The 21822-nt window shown below is 48.0% G+C and overlaps 1 protein-coding gene across 3 annotated transcripts in view; it reads left to right on the top strand.

Annotated features, from left to right (window-relative positions):
- The first annotated feature begins 4403 nt into the window (after window positions 1–4403).
- Window positions 4404–21822, top strand: part of Fam78b (family with sequence similarity 78 member B) — an 87526-nt gene continuing 70107 nt past the window's right edge. For all 3 annotated transcript variants that reach the window (XR_009057161.1, XR_009057162.1, XM_057770610.1), the window contains exon 1: window positions 4404–5243. Coding sequence is in view for 1 of the 3 variants with exons in the window: in XM_057770610.1 (XP_057626593.1) it covers window positions 4981–5243 (263 nt within the window). In the remaining 2 variants the exon portion in view is untranslated. The remainder of the gene's footprint in view (window positions 5244–21822) is intronic.

The raw sequence follows: 21822 nt of genomic DNA, 5'->3' as shown, positions 1-21822 counted from the left end.
GCAGTCCTGTGTCTCAGGCTAAGTGATGAAGTAAAGCCCGAGTCTATGATCATGGGACAGTCCATGCTGAGATTTTTTACCCTGCCTGGAAGAAAATCTGGTCACTCTGTCCCTAAAGTCACAGCCCATAAAGTAATAAAGCTAAATGGAACTGTGCCTCTCCTTCCCTATGCTTTATCTAGCCCCTTGCCTGTCTGCAGGCCATTGCAGCCAGATTGGAATCTGTCTCCCTTTTTAACAGTTTCAGAGACAATTCCTCAACTCTTGGTAGTCTGTTCTTCAGTTTCTGAAAATTCCTGCCAAGGTTCACAAGAAGATAGGCCTTTGTGACCCATAATTTCTAAAAGGCATACTTGACAATGAGCAATGACTCACTCAATAGGAGAAGTAAAGTCAGAGATCTCCCCCTTGGGAAAAGTCAAGAGCACAGGGTCACTGCAGCTGAAGAACCCAAGCTGGAATCCCTTGGAGCATGCTGGAGGGTCCCAGCTAGGGAACTGAGGACCTCTGTCCTACCCAGAACATCACAAGCTTGGGCTACAAAGGAGCATTTGTGTGCCGCACCCAGAGAATAAGCTCCGATGAAGTTATGCATAAGGAGTGATTGTTGCCAAAGTCATGTCATTGGAATTTTTCCAAGTTTGGGTACCCAGAATTGATAATCTTTTCAACAATATACAGTGCTCGAAGATAAAGGGCATCAATTAGCATCAGGCGATCATACTGAAAACCCAGTGGGATGAGAAAGAATCAGGACCCAAAGGCATCCTTACTGTAGGTAATAGAGCTTGCAGGGGTTGTCGGGGAGGGATGGGAAATAAGGTTTCATCGTATTTCCAAGAACAGATTTAGTTTGTAAATGCTGACTGAATACCAGACACTGAACTGGGTGACAGAGTATGAGGGCACGTTCTCCTGAAGAGGAGAATGCCTGCTTCAAAAGATAGCGTGAGCAAACACCGTGAACCGCATGAAGGCCGCCACAAAGGCAGGTATGTGGCACTGCCCGAGGCAAGGGAGACTCATGTGCAAACACGGAAGGAGAAACCCAAGAGGGTCTGGGTGTAGTGCAGAAGCAGGGCACTTGCCTAGAATTCAGCGGTCCTAGGGTAGATCCCCAACAGCAGAAAGGGGAGAGGGAAACACAGCAGAGCCTCACAGAGTTGTTGAATCTGTGAGCACTTCATCTGCGCTACCAGCACAGGTGCGCTGCCACTTAACGATCAGCAGCTGGGAGAGGGAATGGTCCCCACTGGATGACCTGAAAGGTCCATGTCATGAAGTAATTTGCTGAGACATAAATTCGAATGGGCTTCCAGGAGGCTAAGGAGTCCCTGCCGGGCACATATGCAGTGTGTGGACCTCACTGAACACCTGGCATTTGTGTCCCCATACAGTTCACTTATGCTCTTCTTTGACATTTGCACAGTAAGTTGCACACTGAGTCTTTATTTTTCTTGCAGACTCAGTTAATGATGCGGTTGATAAGGTAACAATACAATGTAATGAAATAAGTTTATTTGAAATTGCAATTTTTTATTTAAATACCTTTAGAAAATATCACAATCCCATATTAAGAGTCTGAAAGGACTCCTTACATTTTATGACTACAGCTTACTGTATTTATGGTTGAAAGTGTATGTCATGATGACATTCATGATTCTGGAAACGCACCAAGGTCACGGGTGAGTGCTTCTAGAGAGTCCCGGATCAAAGTCTGCAGATAATAGATTTTATTGGCACTCTACTAGACACAATAAAGTCTCAGTTTGGGTTTTGAAAATAAAAAGATTCCCTCTTACACAATTTTTCTACAAGCTGAAGTCAGCTAACATGCCCTTCCCATCTATGGCATCTTGGCTTGTGCTGCCAGAAGACAATGGAGACATTTATCCGCACAACCACAGATCGACAAATTATTCAAATGAGAATGATAACCTGATTCTCCAGCTACATGTTTTCCTCTAAGTCTACTTCCTAGAAGGGAATAACCACTGAAACTCCAACTCTGGCTCCCTCCCCCAAACAGGCTCTGGAGCACCTCCAACCTAACATGATTTGACTCAACCCCCCCCCCAATACTCCTACTTTTGTCTTCTGATCACGTGCTTGATTGTCAAAACTGGAAAACCCAATAGGTGGCCCAGACCTCTCTATAACACTAATCAATCACTGAGTAATCAAATTTTCCTCCTAATGACTCTCAGATGCAGCCAGGCCTCCACAGCCCCATAGCTCTCCCCTAACTCCAGGCCAAATCATCTGTCATCACAGATCCTGAAATCTTGCCTGGATCTAGTCTCCACAGTGATACAGAGCTGTCATCCCCGCCCCGCCGTGCCCAAAACTGTGAACTTGCTCTCATCGGCTCCTTCTGAAGATCAATAACTGGCTTGGGGACAGAGATGTGATGCCCACTGCCCACACGTAACACTGAGAAATACATGGACAACCAGCTGCTCCTCCCCAAGTGTGCCCAGGTTCTCTCACATCTCTATGCATTTGCTCTTGACACTCTCTTCTCTGTCTCCCCTCACACTGAGCTCTTCATGGCCAGCCTCCATCAGTCCTTCAGGAGTAAATTCAATTGTCATTTTTGAGTAGAGCTGTCTACAAATCTCAGTGGCTCTCCTGTCTGCCCCCCCCACCCCGTGACACTGGGTATATGTTCTTATTACAGCAGCCTCACAGACGACTGTAACTTGTTAGCAGATTTACCATCCCAAGTGAACCATGGGCTTTCCTTCAGCTCCGAGTCTCTAGTACCTAGCACAATACTTGGCTTCTGCCAAGCCACCAGGAAGTGTTTGCTAAATAAAAGGACCAGTGATTGAGGTCTTCGGAGATATCAGAAAATGGACCGTGTCACCAAAAAAGAAAACAAAGCGACCCAAAGTGTCAGAAAAGCTAAGACGAGGATGAAGGCTGCTTTCAGATCTCAGGCAACTTTTACATTACTCATCCTAACCAAGGGCTAACCCCAGCAGACTCCAGGGGTTTGTTAGAGAAGCTCACTTGAGTACCAGATCCAGGAATGTGCAATGATCATGAAAGAGAAGAAAAAAAAAGTTGAAAAAAGCTGCTGGTTCTAAACGATGTGAGAAGATGCACAGTAAAATAGATAGATAGATAGATAGATAGATAGATAGATAGATAGATAGATAGATAGATGGATGGATGGATGGATGGATGGATGGATGGATGGATGGATGGATGGATGGATAGATAGATAGATAGATAGATAGATAGATAGATAGATAGATAGATAGATAGATAGATAGATAGAGATTCTTCCTCTTTGACGCCTGAGATCACAGTGACCATGTGTTGGTCACTATGCAACTTCCAAAGAAGCAAAGACAAGAAAGGATCCCTGAGACTCCCAGCTTTCTGTGTCCTGAATGGTTTACTATTCTTTAATCCTCCCGATTCCATACTGTCTGGAACTTCCCCTTGTATGTAACAGGCCTTAGGTAACATTAGGAAGGCAGCTAAACATTCTGATCTAGCTAAATGATCGTGCTAAGCACAACCTGTCTTGGGACGCGAGACATTGAAAAGACAATGTTTCCCAAGGAGCTTCAATCCCCCGGTGTATGTTGTTCTGATGAAAGAGTATGTTAGGGGGTGTGGAGAGGTTGGATGAAAGCAGGCCACGAGGAAGCTGAGCTTGCACTGTGACTAATACTGGCATTTGGGTGATTTTGTGTCAGCCTCCAGCGGGATTTCTCAGGTACCCACTCTCAATACAATGGGGCGAAGAAAAGCTTCTCCTAGACTCTAGTAACTAGAGGGAAAGGCGGGCCAGGGAAAGAGGTAAATCCATTTAGTGCCACTGCTGGAGCCCACACTTCAGCCTTCCTCCGGGTAGGATACTGGACGAGGTCACGCCCAACTATAGCAAACTGTATCACAAATAAATCTCAGATAAAGCTGATTCTCCAGCCCCTCAGCTGCCTCAAACGTTCTCTCCTCCAGGAGTCCCTAACCCGGCTGTGCTTCCCACCAGTCTCTGAACAGCGGCGCGGCGCCCTCTCGGCCCCACCCAACACATAGGGTTCCGTGTCTGCGCCCCACTACCATTCGCGGGACGCCACCTATCGGGGTCCCCGCCCCGCTTAGCCCCACGTGCTGGGCCCCGCCCGGGAGCTAGCGGCCCTTTAAACACCCCCACCCTTGCACACTACCCCCCCCAACCCGGACGGCAGCCGAAGAGGGACAAACTCATGGCGTACAGCCAGTCCCTTACGCGGAGCGCGTCCCCCGCAGCCCTAGCCCGCCGGGCTCTCCACCCAGGGCTACGACGCCCTGGCGCCCCCCACACCCCCGAAGCCGGGTGCAGGAGTGTGGGCGCTGTCCGACTCCCGGGAGGGGTGGGAGGGAGCGCGGTCTTGGCCGCCGCCGCCTGCCTCCGCCTGCCGCTCGGGCCGCCCGCTCGCCCGCCGCTGGGTGCGCTGCACGCGGGGGGCAGCCGCGGTGCAGAGGTTCATGCAGCGGCGGCGGTGGCGGCGGCTGCTGCTGCTGCCGCCGCGGAAACAGACCGGGTGCTGCCGCCGTCACCCTCTCGCAGCTCCATGCCGCCACCGCCACCGCCGCCTCCTCTCCGGCGAAGGGCGGGGGTCTCCGGCCCGGGGTGGGCAGCACTCCTCGCAGCGCCGCTCCCCTCCCTGCCCTCCTCCGGGGCGCGGGAGCCGGCGAGAGCGCCCGCCGCCTCCTAGGAGCGCACGCTCCGCGCGCCCTTGCTAGAGCGAGGAGGCGGGCGTGGGCGGGCGTCGGGGCAGCCGCGACCCAGCGCGCGGAAAGGGGAGGGGGCTTCCCCGGAGGATGCCCCGCGGCGGCGGCTCCTCGCTCTTAGGCGCTAGCTGAGCTGGACCGGGAGCGAGCGGCGCGTCGCCATGCCGGCGTGACGGGCTCCCGCGGCTGCCCGCGCCGGGCCCCCGCGCTGCCCCACGCCGCGCCGCGCCGGCGCCGGGCGGCAGGATGGGCTGTATCCAAAGCATCACCTGCAAGGCGCGGATCCGGCGCGAGAACATCGTGGTGTACGATGTGTGCGCCACCATCGACCAGTGCCCCACGCGCATCGAGGAGACCTCGCCCATCGTCCTGCGCTACAAGACCCCTTACTTCAAAGCCTCGGCCCGCGTGGTCATGCCCCCCATCCCCCGCCACGAGACCTGGGTGGTGGGCTGGATCCAGGCGTGCAACCAGATGGAGTTCTTCAACACCTACAGCGACCTGGGCATGTAAGCGACCGGCCACGCCACGCGGCGCGGGGAGCGGGGTCCTGGCCCCTCTCTCCGCTCTCCATTCCGGCCCCCTCCCCAGCCCCTCTTATCGTTTTCCCCGTCTCTCTCTCTGAACCTTCCTCTCGCCTCCCCACCCACCTCCCTCCTCCCTGCGCTTTTGTTTCAGTGACAGGGCGGGTGACGGGAGGCTCGTAGCGAAGGCATTTTCTCGTTCTTTGCTTCTGACTTCCTCAGAAAGCCGAGGATAGTGAGGGGCAGGAAGAACGCAACTGGGAGGATTGGAGAGGCAAAGATGGGGTAGTTGGCGAGTGTCATGGGAGTTTGGGGGACACAGGGACACAGTTTGTGCTTGTGGGTCTCCCCTGGAAGAGTTTGGGGAGAGGAGTGGAGTGCTGGGGGCGCATGGTCTGTGTCGTGCGTCCTTTGGAGAAAACCTAGCGGGCTTGAAAGAGAAGGTACAGGGTGTCCGAGTGGGAGTTAGAGATTCTGCCATCGCCCCCCCCCCCCCCCCAGGCCAGGAAGCATAGCGGTATCTTGGTCTGGAACCTTCAGCCCGGCAGAGAGCCTCTCTGGCGATGCGCCCCAAGGACCAATTCTGAGGCGGTAGGAAGCTGGAAGGCTCCCGGGCCAGACGGAATTGGTGGCCTTGTGCTAGCAGCCGGTTGGTGCGGCACGAGATGTTTCTTAGGCTCAAGGAAAGGATGAGTCCCTTCAATTGTCTGGGGTCTTTACTTTTCAAAACTTTCCTAATTGCAGCGCTGGTAGGGATTCCCAGGCGCCCACCGCCGAATCCAGTCAGCTGGCTGGGAGCTCTCCAACTTCCTTCAGCAGCGCTGGTTGGTGCGCGCTGAGGGTTTGTCAGCTGCGGGTGCACCTAGATCGCCAGGGCTCCGCCGCCACCAGGGGCAGACATCCTGCCCTGGAACCGCAGGCTTTGGGAGGTCTCGTTCTGGACTTTTTTACTTACTAAATTTTCGTCTGCCCTCCAGTCCCTTTTCAGAACGAGACTCCGTGCACTTGGCGACCATAGGTGGCTAGGAGATTTGGGCCTGCTTTCAGCCTCCTATCACAGCGTCAGTCTAGAGCACCCTAATTATCAGCTTGTAGCCTTTAGGGAAACCCCTTTTCTGGAAATCCAACCTCATTTCACTTCTTAAATCTAAAATTATGGTGCTTTCAAGATTTACCTATTTAAAATGGATATGGGATGGGGGAGTTCGCGTTTTAAAAGGTCAAATCATCTTTTTAGCAGCCGTCTTGGGGCTTTTTCTTGCACTCTCAGAGCATGTAAGTTAACACTAGTCATAGGTGCTAAAAGGAATTTTGACAGATCGTTTTGTTTCCTTTTCCTCCCAGAGTTTGCACTTTGCTCTTTAAGCATAAAAGCTCAGTGGAGAAAACTGGTTGGTGGTGAAGAAATGTGAACCCTGCTTTGCAGTATGCCTAAGCACACTGTGTTCTTGTCTCTCCGGAAGTGAGAGAAATGGGGGACATATTATTTTTGGGTGAATCATTCCATCTAAAAAGACACAACCTGAAAAGAGTGGGTTTTTTTTTCTTTACACGTGTGTGTTAGAACTGTTTGTTTTGTTTCTTTACATGTGTGTATTAGAACTGTTTGTTTTGCTTGGACCTGTTTGAAACTCACTCTTTTCACCAAATAAGAGAAAACCTGGCTAGGGAAGAGGGCATCTATCTGATGCCCCTGGCCTCACCCTGATTGTGTGTGTGTGTGGGGGGGGGGGACAGTAATCTTTCTGGACACAGTCACAAAGCCTGAATCCCTTAGTAAAGGGAGCATGGAGGAACTGAGCAGGAACAGTCCCACATTTCCCATGACTACACAGGAGCGACCTCTGTGGCCTCAAGTCCCTTGTAAATCAGTAAATACAAAGCATATATATGCTAATTATATAATATATATATGTGCTAATTCCTTCTATAAAATATATCCTGCCAAAGAAGTCAAGTTGAGCTGCAAACATATGACAGCAGAACTTCCTTCTACCTAGGGCAGGGTGTGTCTACTTTGGAATCAGTTTGCACAGGCATGAATTCCTTACAATACAGTACCTTGATATACCCTACTGAATTCTTACATTTGGGTTTGGAACGATTTTGCTTGTTTCATTTAACTTCTTTTTAAGATTGCTGGCTTCTGTGTTATTCTTGCAGGGAAGCAAGAACAGTCCCCAAGAAATCATAAATTGCATTATTATAGATTTGTATCCAGAGTCAACCGATCTCTTTGTGGTTGTAATAATTGCTATGTGTTTAGGGCCACTTTGGAGCCTATATGTTACTGAACCAGTTTCTACCGAATATTTAGGCACTGAAAACTTTGCCAATGTAAACTTTTTAATGGGAACTCGTATGGCACAGAAGTCACTGTCACCTGCTGGCAGTGCTGTCATCCTGACTGCGTTCACCAGTGCCATGAGCGGCAGACACTGCAGGCTGGTTTCCACTACAGTCCAGCGTTCTCTCACAGAAGCGCGGCGCAGCGAAGTTTGGGTTAGAAGGGTGCCCTTTTGAGATTTTGGAAAGAATTGTGCAGTATGAAACCCACAGCTAAAACAGCAAGAAGCGGCTGGTTCCAGGATTGAAAGAGAACATGGCTTTGTGCTTTAAATGTCGAACTTCCTCCAGGGAGGGAGAGCATAGAATTAGGTTTCATTATGGCATTTTTTAAACAAAATTTTTGCTGTTTCTCTCTGCCCGCCCCCCCCCACTAGTCCTCTTCCCTTCCTGTGCCTTTTGACCCCAGTAGCCTCCTTTCTACCTTTCTGTTACATCTGACCTTTTGACCTTTCCCCTTTTTTCTCAATAGTTCTTGTTCCCCTCTTGTGGCTTCCTACCTACGTTTCATAGTTTATAAGAGAGAACATGAGAATTTGGGGAGGGGTTGTAGTTGTTTTGGAGGCTTGTTTGTTTTGTTTTTGTCTTTCTGAGTCCAGGACACCTTACTTTAAAATGATACTTTGTGGATCCATCCATTTTCTTGCAGATTCCATAATTTTATTTCTCTTAATGGTTAAGTAAAAATTCCACTGGGTGTATGCACCATGTTCTCATTCTCCATCCTTCTGCTGATGAACTTCTGAGCTAGTTCCATTTCCTTCTTCTTGTAAATAATGCAGCAACAGACATGGATATGCAGATATCTCTGTAGTTGGATATAGAATCCTCTGGGTATATGCCTAGGAGTGATGTGGTGGTTCTATGATATGATATGGTATGGTATGGTTGGTGTGGTATGGTATGGTGTGGTGTGGTATGGTTGGTATGGTGTGGTATGGTGTGGTATTGTATGGTATGGTAGTTCATATAGTAGTTCTATTTTAATCCTGGTTAATGCGGTCTTCAGCAGAATGTTCAAAGTCTTCCTCCTCCATCAAGAAGAGCTGCTGCCTTCCCAGTCAGCCCTCAGTGAACACATACTTACCAGGTGTTCTGACTTACAAGCACCACAGAGCAAACAATGGCTTTTGTAGTGGCCTCCTCGCTCCCTCGCACCAGGGAAACCAGTACTATGCAGGGGGTGAGAAAAATGCCTTAAGAAGAAGAACCAGGAAGGGTTTTCTGAAGGCACAGTGTCTCTAGATGGTCTCCACAATATGGGGAGCATCCACCAAAACAGAGAAACAAGAGGTTTGGGGGCGGGGGAAGAAAGTGTTATTGAGGGCAAGGACTAGTGTGGAGCGTGCACAGATGGCAGTGGCTGGAATCTCGCAGGTAGTTGGGGCCTCTTGGGAAGCATCACATAAGGTCTAGAAAAGGGAATGTTAAGGTCAGCTCTTTATCACCAGGGGATGGTAGGAGTTTCTCTGTGCCTTCTTCCTACCTCTTGGGTGTGCAGAAGCTGTCCAGAGGAGGCAGAACAGCCCCAAGTGCTCAATCCAAGAGATTTCCTGGGTGAGGTTTGAACAGGAAGAGAGCTCTCTTGCCAGGAATGGGTGAGGTGCAGCTGAGATCAGGGGAAAGGCTATGGGTAGAGAGTCTCTTGCCTACATTGTCTTCTAGGATTGTAAAGGGAATCTTCCATGATCAGCTCAGACCAGCCAATCTGGAGAGCTTTGGCATGGGTGAAATTTAGGAGGTCGTAGATCACCTTCAAGAGAGTCTACTAGCTCTCTCCTCTATCATTGCTGCAGCTGGCGAGCATCTCACTAGCCTCCCATCTAGACCTGTTCACTCCCTTCCACGCTGCTCCCATCTAGACCTGTTCACTCCCTTCCACGCTGCTCCCATCTAGACCTGTTCACTCCCTTCCACACTGCTCCCATCTAGACCTGTTCACTCCCTTCCACACTGCTCCCATCTAGACCTGTTCACTCCCATCAACGCTACTCCCATCTAGACCTGTTCACTCCCATCAACGCTGCTCCCATCTAGACCTGTTCACTCCCATCAACGCTGCTCCCATCTAGACCTGTTCACTCCCATCAACGCTGCTCCCATCTAGACCTGTTCACTCCCTTCCACACTGCTCCCATCTAGACCTGTTCACTCCCTTCCACACTGCTCCCATCTAGACCTGTTTACTCCCTTCCACACTGCTCCCATCTAGACCTGTTTACTCCCTTCCATGCTGCTCTCTATCCATTGAGAAACATGCTCCTTTTGAGTTTTTAATTTCCATGTTTCTAACTCCAGTAGACCTGCTTTGAAAGGCACTCTCCTTTCCACGTGGCTGACATCTTTCTGTCATAGTTAATTACTCTCAGATTTTAGCTCCACACTCTTTCCAGCTGCTCTGGCCTCTGTCTCACCTTATAAATCTTACTCTATGTTATTCAAAATACATATTTCTCTTCTCATTCTGTGCTTTCTCCCGGTAATTCCGTCCATCCCAATAACATTGGATGTTCTCTCTCTGGCATGCAGCCAGGTACATACATGTATCTGTGTGTTGCTCTGCTTGACTGTTGGAAAGGTAGATCTCAGGCTTAAGATTTCCACACTTAAGTTACTTTCTTTTATATCTTTTGATGATGTTGTTGTGCTTAGTCTTTTGAGAACTATTGTGCCATGTAGCCCTACGTGGTCTGGTGCTCACGGTGAGGCCCAAGCTGGCCTGGAATCCATGGCAATCCTCCTGCTATGACTTCCTGCACACTGAGGTTACAGCGCTGCACCGCACCCAGCTTGGCTCATAAACAGTTGATCTCCACTGAAGCATTCGCCAAGTTTCTGCGTCCGCAATCCTTGCCTGTCTTCATAAAGAATAGCTCCACTCCCTGCGGTACAGCAAGCTAGAACATCTCTGTATCATTCCAGAGATTCCTCCACACATCCAGGCTACCATCAGACCTACTGACCCCACTCTCCATACCTGTGGTGCAGCCATTTCTGTGTATTGGTGGCTGCCATCTTGTGCTTTTCGACTGAACTTCCCCTCCATCCTTGTTCTTCTTCCCCTCCCCCCAGTCTCTTCCCACATGGCCGGCAGAGGTACATTATAAACACAGGTGTTATTACTCTCTTGCTTAAACTTTTTCGTAACTTTTGGCACAGTGGGTATACAATGTATAAACCACTTCCCACTCGGGATTTCTGTTCTTCAACCACGTCAGCCATATCCAAGTCTTCAGTGGAACTAACTTGACTCAGCTCAGAGCTTCACCCCAGGCTGGCCTCTGTCTGAAATGCTCCTCCTGCCTACCCTGTTCTACCTAGTTCCTGCTCATCATTCAAATCTCAACTGCCCCTCAAAATCCATCATTGACTTCACAGTTTCAATGAGGTTCTCCAGTTCTGCTCCTCCATAATGCCCTGTTCCTATACTTTACAGCAAGGGCAAGTGTAGCGGTTCACTTAACTTGCTACATGTATCATGAAAGTAGATATTATATCTGTTGTGTCCTCCATGAAAACTGCCTGGACCATAGATAATAGTCAGAAAGCATGTGATCTTGCTAAATATATTAGCCATTTTTAGCACTTTAAATCACCGGTGTCCCCTTCAACAGATCATGTCTCTTCAAAATTAGCTTTACATGTGAACTCTCAGTCTAATCCACGAAACTCCTCACACCCAAGGGAATGCTTGACAGTAGCACACAGCCTCGCTCCCCCACGCTTTGGTGTCCATTGTGTTCTGTTAGACTTCACTGGAAGGTCTGCTTCTCAGTATGTGCCTTGTATCTTTCACCTCCCCCACCTCCCTTCTGTGTCCTGGTCATCAAATGCTGAAGCCTTACTCTCATGTCACCTGCTACAAAGTGGCACTCGGTGCCCACCCACAGAAGCATGGCGTTGAATCCCTGGATCCATTGCTCCACCTGAACCCCTGATTCTGCACATCCCAGGATCTGTGGGAATGGTGACATAAAGGTCATGCCTGGTTGCGTCGTGTCCCCCTTAGCTAGTGCTTGCTCTTTTGTCACAGGGTGGCTGAGAGGGTGGCCCTCACTGTTAGGCATGACTTCTTTGAGCATTTTGCTCTTCAAAACCAGATCAGCCATTTGTCAGAGGAATCTAGTGAGTCTCTTCCAGGCTGCTGGACCGTTAGCCATGATCCCTTCCCGTGACAGTTTCGTCGGGGACCCTAGTCTAGAGCATCAGGTGGAAAGCAAACTCCAGTTCCTGCGTGCCCTTGAAGAGGAGATGGCCTCGCCCTTTTCCTCTAATCTCCTCCATCTCTGCAAAAGAGGAGCAGCAGAGGATTAACTGGTTTTATCAGCAAAGCATTAAGCTCACTGGAGATAAAGCCAACTCCCAAAGGGATAGAGAGTACACACGTGATTAGGGGAAAGGTAGAAGGAAGGAAACAAGATGTGCTTTGTGCCTGGGTGCCAGACTGTGGCTGCCTGGCCATGGTGGGAAGACGGAAACAGGGAGAGGGTCATTTGAGGGCGCTGGACTACAGGACACAAGTGACCTTCCACTGGGCAGCAGGAGTACATGATGTCTTTTGGGGCAGGTCTGAGGAGGCATCAGGTTCCATCTTCCCAGGCTCCTTCTCTTGTCTACATTGTTGCATTAGGGAAAGTTGCCAGGGATGACAGAGGCCATGTTTCTGTTCTTTTAACACTAAGCAGGAAGTGGCTACAATTTATTTAGCAGCTGATTATTATGGATCCCTTTAAGAAGAAAAAGCAATGGGAAGTAAGCAGAAGAGCATCCGGGTGAGTATTAGAGAGAGGAAGAGCACACGTAGAGCTGAGAGTCTCTGGGAGGGAGGGGCCGGAGGCTGAACTCCAACAGCAGAGATACCCACATTGTGAGATAAGCACCCACAGAGGTATCGTGGGTACATTGTCTCTCATTCTTTCAGGCTCAAATCAAGATGGTGTTTAAGAACGGATCCTATAGTTGTGATGGATTTCAGTACAAAGCAGGTGATGATGTGTGGGGAGAATGGTCCACACGGAAGAGTGCCTAGAAAATCTGGTGGATTTGCTTGAGAAGGGAAGGATCACAAACTAACACGTTCTACATGTTAGAGGCCTGTGTATGTGCCACAGTACTGAGCGTCTCTCATATGTGGTCTCATATAAGCCTTATCCTGAAAAGGAGGGTCTCCTAGTACAAGGTAGAGGGAGGGTCAGCAACCTGCCTGCGGCCTCGTAGTCAGCAGGAGGCCCAGCCAGGAAGCAAGCCTGTTATTCCCTTTCCCTTCCATTTCTAATGGACCACTTTGCCTTTCAGAAAGGAGGTTCTCCATACTTGCTCTGCTAAATAAACATAATGAACTTAGTCTTGCTGGTTTTTTTTTACTGATTTGTGCACTTCCTTGATAATTTGGAATTGAGTTCAGAGAGCGTGGTAGCAAATACCTTTGAGTCTCCATCTCATGTTCCCCCCCTCCCAGAGAGAAAGTTATAACAGTAAGAATCACATCTTCGTAGGAGGGTGGGAGCTCCATCCATGCCAGAGCTCATCTTCTGGGAACAGAGGTACCATCTCCGGCTCCCAGACTCCTCACAGTGGCCAGGCTGCAGAGTTTAACTCTGGGCCTACACCTCTGCAGCTCCCCTGTGGTTCTATGGATGATTGAGGGGAGAAGCGGGGAGAGAATGTTTTCTGGTGATTGGACCCTTAGGTATTCAGACATGTTTCTGGGTCCTACAATTTTGGGGCTATCCCTTTCATTAAAGCCCATCAGACCAGTGCTAGTGGGTGGACCCTGCTTCTAGTTAAGCTCCAGGAGACACACCAATTGGAACTAGTCACCATGGCAGCTTAAGATCTAGCTGCTGGCTCTCCAGCACAGAACCCAAGTCAGAAAACCTGGGTTCCAGCACCAGCTCTGAGACCTTTGGCAGGATCCTCCAAATTCAGTGTCTAGTCTGCTTGTACATAAATGAGCAATCATGTCTAGAGTTAGGAATCAACTGAGATGAGAACTGTGGAAAGGGATTCCAAACTGTGGTGTGCAATGTACACGTTAGTTTGATTATAGCTTATCGGTTCATGGTATACTGGTCGGTGACTCCAGAGAAGCCTTAAGGAACTGTGGCCCTGGGCCCTTGGCAGAGAGAATAACTTAGAGCTTTGAGGGGACCCCTGACATGGGTGTCTGCCTAGAAGTCTTCTCCAGACCTAGAGGAGGGGGAAAAGGCTCATTTGGTACCTCAAAGGCCATGTTTTCCACTCATGTTGAGAGGCAAGTGAGGAAGACACCCCCATTCCACCAAAACGTCACTTCCCAGCTGCTCTCTAGACAGCATTCAAGACCCTGCTGATTTCCTGAACCTGAACCCCAAAGCTTAGCCACATCCTCAAGAGGGCCACCAGCCCTACCCAGAACTCTCCCTTGGTCACAACTTCACTTACTTGCCTTTAAGAAGCTGCAGTGTACCCCATGCAAGTAGTTAGGGACAGAGCCCTGCTTTCTGTAGCCTAAAAAGTCATAGGTTTTCCATTCTAGAGAAGAGAGAAGACAGCATTTGAAATCATTTATGTCTTAAACTATTTTTAACGTTTGTCACTCTATCCAAGCCCTCTGCACAATTTCATCTATCTGTAAGGGGGTGTCCCATAATAAACCTTACAATAATCATGAAACAAATTTTGGGACAACAGTTATTCCCTATTTTAGACAAGCAAGTAGAGGCTCAGAGAGCTGCCATAATGTGTCCAAGGTCATCTTGGCAAATACTGGTGGAACCGGGCCAGGTGTGCGATCCTCCACACTCTTCCCCAGTGTCCTCCCACAAGTTCACAGGAGTTGGGCTTGGGAGAAACTATCCTCAGCGCTATGCGCATGTGTGTTGCTTGTTCTCAGCTTGTTTAGAGACGTCATTTATAGTCTACGAAAACCAGAGAGCAGAAAACAGGAACATCTAAATGTGTTCAACAAATGCAACCAGGAATTTCAGACTGTCAGAGAAACACAGAGTAAATAAGGCTGTCTGATGGTCTGATGGTCCATGAGTGGGGTGGCTGTGTCAGTCCTGCCTCTGCAGCCTCCACTGGCTTAAACCTCTGGGGCCCGACCTTTCCCAGCGGGCTTGTGAGCCTGTGTCGGGCTCCAGCACTCAAAGGCCGTCAGAGATCTGGCTAATGGGAAACAGTAAGTCGACATCCTCAGTCAGCAGCCATGGCAGCATCCTGAAGGGGCAGAGAAGCCAGGGCTGCCAGGGAGTAAGTGGTGCAGGGAACAGACTCCGGCAAAGCTGAGAGCTACCGGAGACTGGTAAATTAGATCTTGCCTTGCCCTCTGCCATGGGGGTAGGGGGTGAGGGGGTGTCAGGAACTGAACTGTGAGAGGAAGGAGAAGCTTCATGGGGATCAGAGATGCTGGTTCTATGAGGAAACAGGATCAGACTTGCTCTCTCTCTCTCTCTCTCTCTCTCTCTCTCTCTCTCTCTCTCTCTCCTCTCTCATCTCTCTCTGTTTTGTTTTACCATGAGAGTCATACTATGATCCTCCATTCCAAAATAGCAGTCTCCACCACACCTGAGCTAGGAAAATCGATTCAAGAACTGATTGTTTTAAATGACTTAACTCTTCCAAATTTTCATGAACCATTCTTCACATTGTTTAGAGAAGATAAGAGATTGGTGCCACCAAACTAAACCGAAAGCTTCTGCTGAAGAGGAGGAACTTTGGCCTTTGGAACCAGGGAGCCAGTCTTTTATATGGACACCTGTACACTTAGAGTGATTGACAAGTATTTCCCTTGCATGTATCCCTGTGCAACCATAACCAACTTAATGATTAAAGAGCCATTTGCTGAAGGCTTACCTGGTGCCAAGTGTTTTATGCGCGTGGCCCCTGAAAACCATTGTTTTCCTCGGAATAAAATAATGAAATAGGAATGAAGAGGTTCGGGTGTCATGTCTAGCATTAGGCAACTAGTGAAAGAGGCATAATTAGGAACAGATAAAACTAATTCTAATGACTATGATGAGCTGTTCGGAAGAGTTGAATAAATGGATGGATGGATGGATGGATGGATGGATGGATGGATGGATGGATGGATGGGTGGGTGGGTGGGTGGGTGGGTGGGTGGGCGGGTGGGTGGGTGGATGGATGGATGGGTGGGTGGGTAGGTGGGTGAATGAGTGGATGCAGTGAATGAACATTGGATGTCCTGGCCATTGTCTGATTGCTTGCTAAGGAAACCTCAGAAACAAAATGTTTAAACCAAATTGGTTATGCCTAGTGTTCTTGCATTGGCTGCCTCGTTCGTTCAGCTGGTCAGGATCTGGTCTAATGAGATCAAGGTCTTAGGAAGAGACCCAAGCATGTAAGCACCTGAGTCAGTACTCCTTGCTCTTCCATCTCCCTCCCCAGCCAGCTCTGGTTCATAGCCAGGTTTAAACTGACAACCAGGGAAATAGCTAGAAAACATGCAAGTGGTGGTTCAGCAGAATCCTCTTTGCCTGGCCAGATGGTAGACAGCATAGTAAATTATGTACCCCAGAAGCACACCTTACAGACATGCGTGCTGAAGCCCAGAGAAGAACAGGGTGAGAGTGTGAGTGAGTGAGTGAGTGAGTGAGTGAGTGAGTGAGTGAGTGAGTGAGTGAGTGAGTGGCAGAACCAGGATTCAAACCCAGGTCTGTTTGATGCCATTGCTGATGTTTCCCATCCATGGGCCTCCCCACTGCTCTTTTAGTTTGAAAGTCAGCAAACGGGTTTTTACCTTCTGATTTTACACACACACACACACACACACACCTTTGTTTGAGGAGAGTCCAGGTCAGCTGGCAGAAGCATCACCTATATCAGAGAGGAAGCAGACAGAGCAAGGAGTCAAGTCCCTTGGCAGCACAGAAGGAAGCTCAGATCAGCCCAAGGGATGTCTGCACAATTGCCAGGAGCAGAGACCAGCCTCGTGCCAGTGTCTGTACACAGTGATTAGCAAGCTAGAAAGGAGAGGGTCTCCCCAGAGACACCCATCACAGATGGCAAGAAATAGGAGGTCTTGGCAGCCAAGAGAGGCTGGACGTATGGAGAGACAGGGACTCAGCTGGGATGCCCAGCAACTCAGAACCCCCGTTCTCCAGCCGTCCCATAGCTACCCCCACACAGCCCAGGTGCTGATGGTGATCATGGTCCTTCCTCCTGGTTCCCTGCCCACAGACAGGCATGGTATCCTCATGTCCCCTGGCAGCTCCGAAAGAAACAAGATCCAACTGGTGTCAAAGATGACAGATTGTGGGGGGCCAAGGGCCCTCCCCTGACAGCAGGGCTCAGCTGGGAGGCTCTGGAGAGCAGAACAGATGGGGAGTAGTCTGACAGGGATATCCTAGCAGCCTGGAGACTGTCACTGTTGTGGACTTTAGTTGGGCTTCATTTATTTTTTAACATTTTCTTTTTGTGTTAAGGAGTTTTAAGTATAGGGACGTAATAATGCTGTGTCCGCTTACTCTACTGGAGGTGGGCTGGGAAGAACAGGGAAGTATGGGTCCAGGCCACTCTCTTGTGCTTTTGTCTTTTGGGGACCTAAGATGAGTATAGAGGAACCCCTTCAGAGGGGAAAGTATAGACCTCCCAGCAGCATCTCACAACTCCCAAACTGTCATCTGTGCCTTTTCAGGCCACATCTCATGAGGACGCTAGAAATCCAGGACGACATCAGGTGATCAGCCTCCCTTACTTGACCCTCTTCCACGCCACTCTCAACATCTGCACTAAGTCCTGGTTCCTGCCTTCCCTGGAGGAGGAGGCAGCCTCAGATCTCATGGGCAACTGAGACCCCCCACTCACACCACCTATGTGACATGGTTCTTACAGGTCCTGTTACTCCAAGAACCCCTGAAGTCTGGTTAGCCTGCGATTTGCTACTGTTTGCTGCCAGGCTCCTGAACATTTTTGTCAAGATCTGCTCGATCTGTTGTGTGTGTGTGTGTGTGTGTGTGTGTCACAATTTCTCGCTATCTAGTTCCCACCCGCCGCTTTCTTCGGACCTGTTACCTTTTCAGACTCTTAGGCCTATTGGGTCTCCTGAATCCTCTGACTTTTCGTTGGTTCCCTCCCTTGGATTCACCCACCTGAGGTTGAGAGACAAATGCAGAGGGGGCCACAACCCAAGCAGCAACACCACACACCCTGAAAGCAGGATCTCCTGCCCTGCTGGAAGCCCATGAACTACAGAGTCCTCACATTCCTTTGTAGCATTGATGGGCAGCTGCTTTCCAGTAGAAAACTCACTCCTGAATGATCTTTAAAGAAATTTATCTGTGAAACTCTAGTTCTGAATCCCCCAGATTGGACCATAGTGTTGAGGAATCGAGAGTAGGAAGGGTTTGGAACCCAAGGAGAAGGCAAAGAGGAAGAGGGGGATTAAGTCAAGCTTTGCCTTTTTCCATAAGCACAAGCACTGGACAATATTCTAGTATAAATATTGCTGGTTAAACTGGTAGAATGGCCAGACATAAAGACATGGGTGAAACACCCACTCTATGTCCGTAGGGATAGGTCAAGAGCTAGATATATCTGGAGTTCAAGAGCAAAGACCAGTTTACAAGGTAGCACTTAAATTCTAGGGCTTTTAAGACTTGAGTGCTTCCTGTCTTGAGTGTCTGAAGCTGACTCACATGACCCAACACAAAGCTGATGAAGCTCCTTGGCCTCCAAGTTCCAAACTAGATCACAGTCTTGCCTCTGGGTTACAGCATCAACCTTCCACATGGTTCGGAGTTGTTTCTGTAGATGTTTTAAAAGAAGCTGTGTATAAGATCCAACTTGTTGAAAATGTTGCAGAGGGATTCTGTGTTTTAGATGATTCCATCTTGAAAATGTTGTGCAGACGTTCTATGTTCTAGATGATTCTATCTTGAAAATGTTGCGGTAGTGTTTTGTGTTCTAGATGAGTCTATCTTGAAAATGTTGCACTACACAGATGTTCTATGTTCTAGATGATTCTATCTTGAAATTGTTGTAGTGGTGTTCTGTGTTCTAGATAATTATATCTTGAAAATGTTGCAGTGGTATTCTGTGTTCTAGATCATTCTGTCTAGAAAATGTTGCTCTGCACAGATGTTCTATGTTCTAGATGATTCTATCTTCTTGGACTGCTAGTTATGAAGATCTGATGAAGTGTCTCCCTATTCTAGAGTGTCCATGACTCCTCTTTCTGTTTTTACTTTTGTTTTTTTAGGATGAGTCTTATGATTTGAGCTTTCACTTTTTGCTTCACTTTTGACTCCAAGGAATTTATTTTGCAAACTTAACCATGCATTAAGAAGAAATTTGTAATGGGAAGATTTTCCAAGATATTTAGCTTATTATGGTTTGCTTACTAGATCCATCATTACTCAGTTATGGGCAGAAGTTAGCTTTTAGTGATTACTGTTTCTGAATTGAGTGAATATTTTTCAAATAAATTTGTGTTTGGCAGCACTCTTAAAAGAAGTACTGTGTCTCAGCATTCTGTATTCAGAATTGAAATGAGAGCCAAGGTACCAGGAGACTTCTGACTGAGGCCAAGGTCAAGGGAGCCCAGCAAATTACCCCACTGTGCACTTGACACAACCCACAGAGGCATACTGATGCCTCAGCAGATCTACTTTTGCTGAAGTATTACAAAGGACTCTGATGAATGACAATGATCTTTGTCACCCAACTGTACACATACTGTAAGGCCTAGACTACTATGGCAAGCCAGAAGATTCTTCTAGAAAGGAACCTGCATTCCTAAGATGCCTCCAGGCCCTACTGAAGCCCAGCAACCCTCAGTGTCTCCCTGGAATGTCAGAGACACCAGCAGCTGGCTTCAAGTTTTACTGCACCTGCTCTCTGGCCTTGCATCAAGGGCTCATTTTGCACTGGCATTTGGCTTCAGGCAGGCAGGAGCTTGTCTGCTTCCTTCTTTTCCAGATGGCTCTGAGAAAGACCAGCAGAGGATGGGGGTGGGGATAGAAACTAGGACCAGGAGGCAAATTCCCTGCCATTTGGAAGACGCAACCAAGGACCCCTGAGGAGGCACACATGCCTAAAGTCAGCTTGGCACTTGATGAGCTGTCTCTATGTGGGGCAGGGGAGCAGAGCACAGGAATCCTGTGCTGAGTTATTCTGGGATGCATGCGGAGATCTCAGGTTTGTTGGAGCCGTATAAACCTACACTCTCATAAACAAATGAGCAAACCGGCAAAGGAACAAGCTAAAAGGCCAGGCTGTAACCAGGACTTGTAGAGTTGCTTGCATGTGTTGGTTCTATGGAGCCCCTACTCACTGTTAGAGGTTGGATATGGAATTACCTTTTTCCATAGAACCAGTGGACAAACCAGGGTTCAGCAAGAATTTAACAGACAGGTTTATGAGGTGAGGAAGTACTCACATTCCCCATTGGATTCCACACTGAGTGTTCCCTTAAATAGCTAGTGGGGGAGGGGGCCCTTCAGAAGCTAGAGGACCAGAGATCTTAGTGCAGTTCTTTTATATCAAAGGTAAGGAAACAGATTAAAAAGAAGGTGAACTTCCCAAGGTCACTCAAAAAAACTAAGAAATCTTCAAATGATGGAACTTCTTGTAAAAGTCTGTGTTTTGAAATATTTAATTAAGTTAATTTCATTTTCATTAGTGTTAACATTTCTCTTAGAAACCCACTCTATCGTGGGATGACAAGTCTGTAGGAATGACCCAGCCTAATAAACAATTAATTGTTGTATGGGGAGAAAGGATCTTAGACCCCATTTTCATTTTTGTCTGTGCCTCTTGGTTCAAAGACACAGAATGGGTTGTCTCCTCTCATTTAAGTCTCCATTAAAAGAATCTCAACTGTCAAGTATCTGTCACCAATGCTTAGTAACAAGCAAAATTTAGAACAAGGAAGAGGGGGAAAGAAGAAGAGAAAGAGATGCTAACTGTTTACACAAATTTTAACTCATTTAAAGCTCATTCAAATTCATAGTACCTCCATTCCATATGCAAAGAAATGGGGGCTTTTGAAAGATCGTGTAATTTTTCCAAGCTTGCACTGAAAGAATTCTAAATGAACACCGGATCACCAAGCATATGGGTGTTTATCTTTGAGGGGGAAAAAAAAGTAAATATCAAATTGTAAGTAAAATTTGAAAACACTGTAAACAGCCAATAGTTGGAACATTTCAAACAAAACCATTACAAACACTCTTCCCAAATTGAAACTGTACAAAATGTATTCAAGATTCATCTACAAGCCCAAAGCTCCAAAATACACTAAGGCATTGAGTTCCTTAAATTTTCAGCTCTCTGGGCCCCTCGTAGCATCTTATGTATCCCTCAGAGGTTTCCTGTTAGGCAGAACACAGTGATGAGTAGCCACCGCTGTTAAAGTTGGAGGTCTAAGTTATCAGAAGGGTGTGGCTCAGTAGAGATCCAGAAGCCAACAGTCAAGAATTCATTACCCCTGATTCTCCTTCATAGAAGACAACATATAGAAAGCATGGGCCAAGGAATCTCAGCAAGTAGGTTCGAATCCTGCCGCAACTACTTACTAACCTCTCTGCCTTTGCTTTCCCATCTAGAAGAATAAATAGTAATGGTACTACTTCATAAACTTGTTGGCAAGATTAAATGAGTTAACATTTACAGAGTGCTTCAAACAGTACCAGAGACACTGTAGATGCAGTGTTTTCTTAAACTTTTTAAAGAAAAGATGGACACCAAGGGGTGTCATTTTCTTCAGTTGTCCATGCTCTAGCAAATAATCTTCCACATCCTCCCCTAAAAAAGAATAGATAGACAAGCATTTATTGCAGATATGTTATAGTCCAGAAACTGCATTGGGTAAATTTTCATGCTATGAATCATCTGGCTGGTTTTGAAATTACCTAGGTATGCACCCAAGGACTTAACACAAGCACATCCACCATGGGCTTCCCAGTTAGGAAGACCACCTTGAGCAAGATAACCCAATAGACCCATGAAGACGTTGACACACTATGTATGTATACCTTTGCATCCAGCCTTCTGCAAGAGGAATCTTGCCAGTTCCTTGCAATATTCTTATGATTTTCACTTGGCTCAGAAGCTCAAACCTAAGTCATCCACAGCCCTGGAATGACTTTACCATTCCCCCTGCTCACTAATCCCACCTAGAAGTTACTATCCTAGCATGGCAAACCACAGCATGCCAATAAGAGTGCATTTCTGACCATTGACAGCCCTAAGGCTATCTGCCATTATCACCGTGCAG

The sequence above is a fragment of the Chionomys nivalis genome, chromosome 5 (assembly GCF_950005125.1).
Source record: "Chionomys nivalis chromosome 5, mChiNiv1.1, whole genome shotgun sequence".
NCBI lineage: Eukaryota > Metazoa > Chordata > Mammalia > Rodentia > Cricetidae > Chionomys > Chionomys nivalis.
The sequence above is the reverse complement of the archived record's forward strand: the minus strand, read 5'-3'. Positions and strand labels throughout refer to the sequence as shown.